At 38.5% G+C, this 10,061-nt stretch overlaps 1 protein-coding gene across 1 annotated transcript; it reads left to right on the top strand.

Moving 5' to 3' along the window:
- The first annotated feature begins 1,978 nt into the window (after positions 1-1,978).
- htr3a (5-hydroxytryptamine (serotonin) receptor 3A) lies at positions 1,979-9,470 on the top strand. The gene is made up of 9 exons (XM_070917410.1): positions 1,979-2,048; positions 3,175-3,338; positions 4,423-4,467; positions 4,733-4,842; positions 4,949-5,118; positions 5,485-5,645; positions 7,831-8,041; positions 8,334-8,570; positions 9,160-9,470. Exons 1-9 carry the CDS (start codon positions 1,979-1,981, stop codon positions 9,468-9,470), a joined length of 1,479 nt encoding a protein of 492 aa, XP_070773511.1.
- The last annotated feature ends 591 nt before the right edge of the window (positions 9,471-10,061 follow it).

The raw sequence follows: 10,061 nt of genomic DNA, 5'->3' as shown, positions 1-10,061 counted from the left end.
TCCCGCCAAATCTGTGTAACAATTTGCAATAAATGGTTAATTCTTGGACACAAGTGTCTCTGACTGAAATCACTTTATTTGGGAGGTAAAACTAAAAGTGAGTGCACCTGAAATGTCTGTAAAAACCCCTCATTGCACAGGAAAGGTCTACACATATAACTGTAGTAAGTACAGTAGGTCAAAGTTGAAGCAAGAAATTTGTCTGTAAACTGCATTTTTCCTTCATTTATTTTGCATTTTCAACTGTTTCTTGCCTGTCTGACTTCTTTTTAGCAATATCAACGTGTTCCCAAATATCAGCTATCAAGTTGGTGAGTAAACCTTGATTGTAACTGATGTAAATGATTGCCAAAACTACAAGAATGAAATTCTAATAGCCCAAAACTAGAACTATCCTTTAAAATATTCTGTTTGCATAACCTCCAGATGTTTCATTGCCACTATAGTGTGTAGCCACATCATAGTTTGACATATTACGTTGGGTTTTTATGTTTTCCTGACAGTGAAGATTTACTCAAAGATAGTGAATAATAAAGCAGCTCTCTGGAGAAAATCCTCAGTGCCAGTGTGATGTTATGATATTGTATTCAGACTTTAATCTCCATCCCACTGCCACAGAATAGATCAATAAAACCCATTCAGAGCTCAGCTGCTGTGTCTCTATTCCCTGTTGGGTTCCTAATAGTCATGATAAGAATATCAAAAGTGCGTCATAGAAAACTTGCCGGGGGAAAGATCCATATTAATGCAATTTTCACAGAATCTGCAGACCTCTTTTTCCAGTGGATCTGGTTACGTGATGTTATGCAACAGAGCTGAAGATAAATGTTTAGTCACTGCTTTGTTAGTGCGTGTATGAGGTAACCAATGGCTGTATGTTCACTTCAAGCTTTGTGTTTTCACTTTGTTGTGAATATGAATGTCATGTCAAGATGATTGTATCTGTTCTTTTGAAATAAAAGAAAAGCCTTGAAGCTGTTCTAAGATAATACATGACAGAAGTGAAAATAAAGGCCTCACAGTGTCAAACTAACCCGCCTATTCTTATTCCTGAAGTGCACAGAGTCTCGAGAAATCGGTCCATTACTACATAACTATGTACACATTTTGAAAGACAGCTGTCAGCCCTCAGAGGCTGCAGTGTTTATGTTCATTACTATGGCATTGTGGGAACTCTTCATAGCTCTAATTTATTGGACATAAAGGTTTAAATTGGAGAGAACGTCAATTTGTTTTTGAAAGTGAAACATGAACAATTCCAAAGAAAGCATGGAAAGGTGAAAAACAAGGCCAACATGCAAATTGAACTTATATCTTGCCCTCTTATTTTGATGGGTGACTTTATCAGAGTTCATAAAACAAGAGTGGAAACTGACGTCAACACTCAAATGAAAAAGCAAACAGTCATTTCTATTTCATTTGATATGAACTTAAGTCAACCGCAAAAGCCCAGTTTGCATTTTCCTTTTTTAAACGTAGGTTAACATTCAATTTCTTGGTAACTATATATTTGGGACAGAAGTAGGTGGCCACAAAAATAAGCCACTGGGTTTATGTGAAAAGACATTACACACTGAAACTTTGGTGTCAGTAAGTGAGTTGACACTCTTGCCTAACAGTCCCTTAATTGTTCTAAATCACCGTAACATACTGCCCTTGTGTTGGCATATTACTTAATTAAATGATTACTCAGACATGACATACGATCCGGTCACTAGCTCGTGTTTCTGCAGTCTTTCCGCTCCATTTATCTCAGTGAGCTGCTGCTTTATTGAACAAGGAGGAGTGGCGTCGGAGCAGACGGATACACCCTTATGAGCTGAGTGACACTAATGAGGTTTTGATAGTGGATGCGAGTAAAGAGATGGATATAGTGGATGGATATGGAGGATATGGGCGTCAGGCATCCCAAGGCCCTTCATCAGAGCGGCAGGCAGAATTCCACAGCAGGAGAAGAAAACACAGGTGAACCGGCACCATGAGACTCTCATCAGCCTGGACAGCACTCATTTTCCTTCTTTTTCAAGGAGCATCAAAGGCCTGCACAGGTACAGCAGCTGTTTTTTTTGTTGTTGTTTTTTTTACTGAATTATATGCTGTCAAATACCTGATAAACCTTCCTGAGCCTAAGATATGACAAAGTCCTTTCACTCAAGACCCATTTATGGTGTAAAAAAGAACTGACTGCAATATCAGACATAAATGCTGAAGTATTATTTGCATATTCTGGCAAACTTTCGATTTAAGGTTTACTAGACAGAATAATTTTAGTCAATTTGAGAAAATGATCTAGATATTAGAAATGGCATTATAATATTACAATTAAGGTGTTGCGAAAGTACTGTTTTTCAGAGTGACAATTAATGCAACAGTGTTCAAAAAAGTGAACATTAATATAGATAATTCAAAATGACAACAAAGGTAAAGTGCCTAAAATGTATAATAATGCAGTTTGTATGTTTTGTCATTGTAATAAATTAGTTTTACAAATCTTGTTATTTGGTCAGAGTGGTGAATTATTGTTTGATTTGTATACGCTCATTCATGAAGAAATTTGTGTAAAATACACCAACCGATAACAAATGTTCGTGAAAATTCAAATCACTAATTGCAATTACATGAAATCGCATAAAATCAACATAAGACTAATCTTGTTTGAAAGTTAGTGACATGAAATATATTACATTTCATGGCATGGAAATTTCAAAATGTAATTCAATATATTTATTAAAGTGCCATTGCTGAAAACAGTTAGTAGCTTACTAAATATATTTAATTTCAAAGTGAATTGTTGATTGTTTTTACACCTTTGAGTTTCTTTTATGTTCAGTGTTGACTTTAATAGAACTCCTTGGATATTTGTTTTTTCTGCTAATTTCAACTATGCAAAACTTTGATTTGCAAATGCTTTAAACACTATTTACATTTAATACAAATATTTTAATCAGCATATCTTCTTAAACCAAAGAAGCTATTTATTTCAATGGTCACATTTAGAAAAAATGTGTGCTCTATTAAGTTAAATTGTGTTTAACGCACAGAGAGACCTCCTGATAAATAAATATATTTGAATGCGTTTTTAATGGACGTATCCTGCTGACAATATAGATAACATTGTGTTTGACTTCTTCATGTCAGTGCACAGAAACAGATGAATATTTTGTAAATTTTCAGTGAAGAAACTGGGCAGCAGCACAGGAAGATTTGCCAACGCCACATTAGTGCGGCTGTCTGAGTTTTTGAGTGCGGGGTATAAGAAGGGAGTGAGACCAGTGAAAGACTGGAGGACGTCCACTATAGTGGCCATAGACCTCATGGTTTACTCCATCCTCAATGTGGTGAGTTATGATGCACATATGGAGAAGTCCACACATCCAGAATGTCACACTAAATTGCTAACAGTTTTATATCATCTACTGTGTGTCATGACTCTTTTAATTATTGTTTTATATGCCGTATATCATCTGCATAATTACCTACATTACACACTCCTATTAACACAGCAACATGGATGGCTTGAAAATTAGCTGTCGATTTTATAGAGGCTGTCCTCCTCTGTTGAAATACTACCTCGCCCCTGGTTTGCTGTGTAGTGATTTGATTAAACACATTAATTTAGAAATAAGCATACACACAAACCTCGACACAGGACTTAATGATTAGGAAATAAAGCAACCACCTTAATCACTTCAAAAACCCTTATCATGCCAGTTGATATTGTGCTTCAGTGGTGCATATTCCCAATCACATTTTCAATTAAATTAGCACAAACTAGTTGACACACAGTAAGCCTGGATCTTGCTGGAGCTTGTGTGTTATAAGCTCAATAGGCCTTTTTCACAGCAGACATTTTGACTTGTCATAGTAGGAAAAGCACTGGTGTTACTAATAACATTAACAATGGCTCTGTTCTATTCAAGTGTCCCAGTAAGTCATGACAGTGTGACAGTGAGCCAGCATGCACAACACCAGGACCCTGAAACCAAAGCAGCTCAATAGAATCATTCATTCTATTATTATTATTATTATACTTTTCCTACTGTGACATGTCAAAAGGTTTCCTGTGAAGGCCTATGGGGAAAAAAAACTGTTTAAATGTACCTATGCCAAAAATACACAAATAAATGTAAGTGATCACTCATGTGCCAGGTGAATGCCATTTTTTAAATCATTTTTTTGAATCATTCATTTGAAGCTTTATTAAAAATAACCCCATGAACATGGGATTGTTCAATTTAAACGTATGTAAATATGTAAATATATAACTATTATATATTATGAACATAATTTAAGTACATAAGATGTGTTTTATATGGATATTATGTAATGAACATAATATACAATTAATTGATATATTACAATATTGGCTTAATTCATATAAAATTATTTCCCCTGAAAACCCTGAAATGTCTTCTTCTACAGGATGAGAAGAACCAGGTTTTGACAACATATGTGTGGTACAGACAGGTAAGACAAATGCGTTTCCAAAAATCAGAAATCATTAGTTGTCCCATAGATACTACATCGGGAATATGTAGTACTATGAGACATGACAGTTTTAATTGTGTGGTATTTGTGTATTTTATTCCTCTTCAAAAGTTTTAATTTGTCTTTACAGTATACCTATAACATGTATTTTCTGTTACACACTGCTACAAAAATAGATCTATTTATTATCAGATATTATTGTTTTTTTTACTCATTTAGCTTCTTCCGTTCTTCAATATTTTAGTCGTGGACGGATGAATTCCTGGTCTGGAACCCAGAAGACTTTGATGAAGTCAAACAAGTTTCTATACCTACTGCTAATGTGTGGGTGCCTGACATCCTCATCAACGAATTGTAAGAACTGCTGCTGTCGATGCCATTATTCCTGCTACTTCTCCGATTCTACCAGCGTCTTTTCTCCTAAACAATTGTTATTGTCATTTTTGTCTCTAACCTGCAGTGTAGACGTGGGGAAGTCTCCAGACATACCTTATGTCTATGTGACACATGATGGACTGGTGCGTAACTACAAGCCCATCCAGGTGGTCACAGCCTGCACTCTTAACATCTACAACTTTCCATTTGATGTCCAGAAATGCAGCCTGACCTTCCAGAGCTGGCTACATACCAGTAAGACATTCTTCACTTTCTTGCGACAAAATTATCTAGCTGTAGCAATTAATTAATCAATTTTCCTTCCATCAACTAATCGATTAATCGTTGCAGCTCTAATTTACTTTAGCAACATCACTCTGCAGCTCTCTCAATGACTCAAATTATCTGCCATTATGCTACTTTTCATGTAATTCTGCCAAAGTTGTGAAAGATATTCTTCCACTCTTCTCATCAAGACTTGAGTAGAACAACCTTTCTGTTCTGTGCATCCTCAAACTCTCTCCTGCTGTGACGTGTGCTTAGACAGCAGAGTGGTGGGTGAAAGGTAACTTGTTGCCATGGCTGTTTCACGCTGCTTCCAACATTGTGTTCGATCTGTAGTTGATGACATCAACATCACCCTGATGCGAAGCCCTGAGGAGCTCAGGGAGGACAAGAGTGTCTTCATGAACCAAGGAGAGTGGGAGCTGCTTCATATACTGTCCAACTACAAGATCTTCAGTGTGGACAACGATGACTATTATGCTGAGATGAAGTTCCATGTAAGTATTTAAAATATTTTAAGATTTCAAGTTATATGTGCAGCATAAATGTGGGATGGTGTATTTTCTAACAAACGTTTCCTCTTTAAGTGGCCTGACCTCAAGACCTTCTCGACTACAGCTGTTTTCCTATTAATAACAATGCAACAAACATCATAGGCAAGCTTTAAAAACACTAAAATATCCCTAACGTACTCAAATGTCATGACAGTGGACCTGTCAATGGCAAGAGTTTAACATTTGAAATGGGAAAGAACTGACATAAACGAGGGAATCACATCAGTCACACTCAACGTTACCTCAGCCAGAGAGCACTGTAAACAGCCCGGCACACAGCATCTGATCTGAACAGACCAGACCTTCTTCTATTTTAATTACGAAAATGAATTTACATATCATAGCATTGTTATGCATTTTACTCTGCCAACTGGCAGCCCGATTAAAACGGCCCAATTTAGGTTCGTGACCCTAAGTCTGGGAAAGACTGCTGAATACTATGCTGCGATAAATCTGTAGCACCCGCTTGTAGAAACTATAGAAACTAACACGCTGTGGATGACAAATTATATTATATTATCTCTGAATAACTTAAATTCAAACAAAAAAAAAACAAATTAAGACCCTTTTAAAATAAAAATACACATATTAAGAATAAATCCCTTAAATGTAAGTATACTTTACCAACTAAAGTAAGCTTAACAAAATAAGTTGGTTTCTACACAAACAATCAAAAAAAGTCTCCAAGTTAAAGCCAAATTCAAACAGGTAACTTTGACCCTGAATTAGTTTCAGGCAATTTCTCAACTAAGATTTACACACATGAATCAAGCTAAACTCACATAAAACACTTGAGTAAAGGCATAAAACGGGCGCACACACACACACACAAGAAGTAAAATACCTTGCAGGCCTGAACATCTTCAATCAATCCAAGTAAAGGCAAATAAGTTCAACTTACAGTTTTGTTTCAATCCTGGAGAGCATGTTCAGTAGCAGACGGCAGCGGAGGGTGACACCTTCATCAGAGTCAGGCTTTCCCGGTCACCGATGGCGCTATCTGACGTTGTAACATCATAACAATCATGTGTCTTCATCAAAGGTCCCAGGCGGCTTTCCCGGTCACCTGTGGGGTCTGTGTGACCTTGAATCCAGCGTTAAGGTCCGGGCTCACACTCCACTCCCCCGCAGTACACCTAATTAGCAGCCTGTAGCTAAGCAGCTAGCTAGCATCGTTACTCCCGCTAGCTTAGCAGCTAACAGCTAAACATCTTCGGTAACTCAGAGAATTCAACACAAAACACTGACGTTCAGCCTAATTAACTGGAATTAAGAGGAGACAAGTGCGTGTTGGTGTTTTAAACTACTGCTACTATTTTTTCCTCTGTTTACTCCAACCTGCGGACCTTGTCTATCTTTCGCCTTCGCTTGCTCGGTTCCCTCTCTTACGTTTCTGCCCGCCCTCTCTGTTCCTCTTCCTCGCCGACTGCCAATCACAACAGGTAACGATGGTCCTGTCCTTGACTGATCACTTATAATGACCAATACAAACTAAAAGAGTCCGAAATAAAGGCGTATTTATTTTAGTTAACCTCTGATATTATCTATTACTGAATTATTCAATATTTGAGTTCCTCATAGAACAATTTATATCTCACTTTATTTACTACATTACTTTCAGATTTAATCTAACCTCTTGGCTGTTTTTTACCTAGTTTTATTTGAAACTAAATTATTTTAATTCCTACTTTTATTATTTAATTTTAAGGGACATTTAAGGGACTATTTTGAGAGAAATGTTGTGGTGCTCCTGCATGAACTGAAAGGTCTCTGGTTACAATCAGGCTACTGTGTCTCTACTGCTAACTCTGTAATAAAGGCAGAAAGTTTAGGAAATATGCTTATTTGCCTTCTTTGTGAGAGTGAGCTGAGAAGAATGTTTTTCTCATGTCTTGCGTTTAGTACAGAGCTGGGTGTTGTTAGCCTTCAGCATAAAGACCAAACCCTCTGCTCACAGATAAACTGTTGTTTTTACAGATCTATTTGTGTGCGCATTAAACCAATTAATTAGTGACAGCAGAGCCAGGTTTGCTGTTTCTCCCTGTTTTCGTCTTCATGCTAAGCTAACCACGTCTTGCCTGTTTTCACAGCAGACATTTTGACTTGACTTAAAATCTACATTTCCCAGGTGGTGATCCGGCGGCGGCCGTTGTTCTACACTGTAAACCTGCTGCTGCCCAGTATCTTCTTGATGGTGATGGACATCGTGGGTTTCTATCTACCACCAGACAGCGGAGAGAGGGTTTCCTTCAAGATCACCTTGCTGCTGGGCTACTCTGTCTTCCTCATCATTGTATCTGACACTCTGCCTGCCACCGCCATAGGAACGCCGCTGATAGGTGACTGGGATATATTACTGCTTATCAGCAGTTTGTATTCAGAACCAGACTTCTGCAGGAAGTGTCAGCTTATGATTTCGAAATATTTTGCCTGAAAACCTGGCTGGTGAACTTATTTTACCTCTAAAAGAAAAAAAAAACAGAAAAAAGATTGGTAAACTATGATGTCATGAGAGCACAGAACAAAATTAAGAAGCAATTAGTATGCAAGTGTGTTTTACAATCCTACTGCTTTTAAAGAATATCTTCAAGGGGATCATCATCGCCTTGTCTCATCTTACCTGTTCTGTAGGTGTGTACTTCGTGGTTTGCATGGCCCTCCTGGTGATCAGCCTAACAGAAACCGTGCTGATTGTGCGTCTGGTGCACAAGCAGGACCTGCAGCCCCCTGTGCCCCACTGGGTGAAGTACCTAGTGCTGGAAAGAGCTCCGGTCCTCTTCTGCATCCACAAGAAGCACCGCCTCTGCTCCACACTGTCCTCCCAGGCGTCCGACCTAGAGCACTACAAGGACAACAACTATGGGACTGGTAAGGTACAGGTGGAAGCATGTATGGTAGCCTACAACAGCGGTTTAAAGTCTTGTGCTATCAAGGAAGAGGTGTATTCAGGTTTTTCATAAAACCAAATGCGACAGCAGCTAATTTCACAGATTAGTTTCCCCCTTTGTGGTTGAAGACACTGGGTTATTCTTAGAGGCTAATGTTAGCCTTGCTTGGATGGGAAAAGTGAATACATGAGATAACAAATGTAATGTGTTGTCAGTGAGGATTTTGCAGATACATTCATTTATGATATTTCCTCGTTATGTGAATAAAAAACTTAACCCGGGTGACACTGTGTTACATTACATGTCCTTCCTTTGATGTTGCAAATTAATGGTAGGCTATATAAATGTATGGGTGGAGAATTAATTACCAGTAGTGGGGCTAAAAATGTCATTAAAATCAAAAGGGTTTATACCCTTGGGATCATGAATGAGTTTCTAATGTACGAGAGGAAGTTTTCGCCTCCTGATGGCACAGAAGAAAGGTCATTCTCTTTGCTTTAACTTTAGACCTACTTCAATGAAAAGCTACACATTTCCAAAGTAAAACATATCCTTGTCCCATCCTGCAGCCCAGTGCACCCTCCACCACACCTGTGAGATAGGCCGAAGGCTCAGTCATCATGACAGAGAAGGCGGGCTGCTTGGACTGGGCCTGCCCCCCTCCAGGGACCCCACCCCGCCTGTCATGGACAACATCCTGCAGGAAGTGACAGCAATACGCCACTTCCTGGAGAAGAGGGACAGGTGCCGGGAAGTTGCCAAGGAGTGGCTGCAGGTCGGCTACGTGCTGGATGTGCTGCTCTTCAGAGTTTACCTAGTGGCCATGGTGGCCTACAGCATCACTCTGGGCACGCTGTGGTCAGTGTGGCAGGTCGCCTGAGTCTCACCCCCGTACTGCTGTGGACACAAGCTCAGTGGGTAGAGCATGGGATTGAAAAGGCCAGAGGCATTGGCTCTATGCCCTGTGTAGCTCAGTGGATACTGGGAGGCACTCACATAGTAATGGAACAGGGAAAGGATTCCTGTAGATGGGGCATATGTACAAAGGTTAAGTAACCAACTGGATTTGCCACAATATCCCTACAAACATTATTATTATCATCATCATTTTAGGTTTGATCAGAGTTTTAAAGTCCCGTGATATAAGTGCAAACAGATATTGACATACACTTATAAATGCAATCACTATTCATTATTATGAAGAATTAAAAAGGATGACAGTAGTGGTAACACAACAAACAAACAAAATATTTTACCAGAGGGAACCACTTTAATATCGCTGGCCCATCTCCCCATAAAAACAAAGATTATATACAATAAAATATTAAGCAAAAAAATCAGCAAATAACAAAACAGTATCTGTTAAGTATAGTTTCGTTTTCATATAAAGTGCAAATGTAAAAAGAGTTCTAGAAAATAACACTAGAACTAGAACAGAAAAAAGGAACAGTGGACCACACAAGCATGATTT

The sequence above is a fragment of the Enoplosus armatus genome, chromosome 13, assembly GCF_043641665.1.
Source record: "Enoplosus armatus isolate fEnoArm2 chromosome 13, fEnoArm2.hap1, whole genome shotgun sequence".
Lineage (NCBI taxonomy): Eukaryota > Metazoa > Chordata > Actinopteri > Centrarchiformes > Enoplosidae > Enoplosus > Enoplosus armatus.
The sequence above is the reverse complement of the archived record's forward strand: the minus strand, read 5'-3'. Positions and strand labels throughout refer to the sequence as shown.

What these genes read in the sequence shown, in the direction of transcription:
- htr3a (XM_070917410.1), top strand. Translation starts at nt 1,979, where the DNA reads ATGAGACTCTCATCAGCCTGGACAGCACTCATTTTCCTTCTTTTTCAA. An exon ending in TTTACTCCATCCTCAATGTG is followed by an intron (nt 3,339 to 4,422) that starts GTGAGTTATGAT and finishes CTTCTTCTACAG; the next exon opens with GATGAGAAGAACCAGGTTTT. An exon ending in CATAGGAACGCCGCTGATAG is followed by an intron (nt 8,042 to 8,333) that starts GTGACTGGGATA and finishes CCTGTTCTGTAG; the next exon opens with GTGTGTACTTCGTGGTTTGC.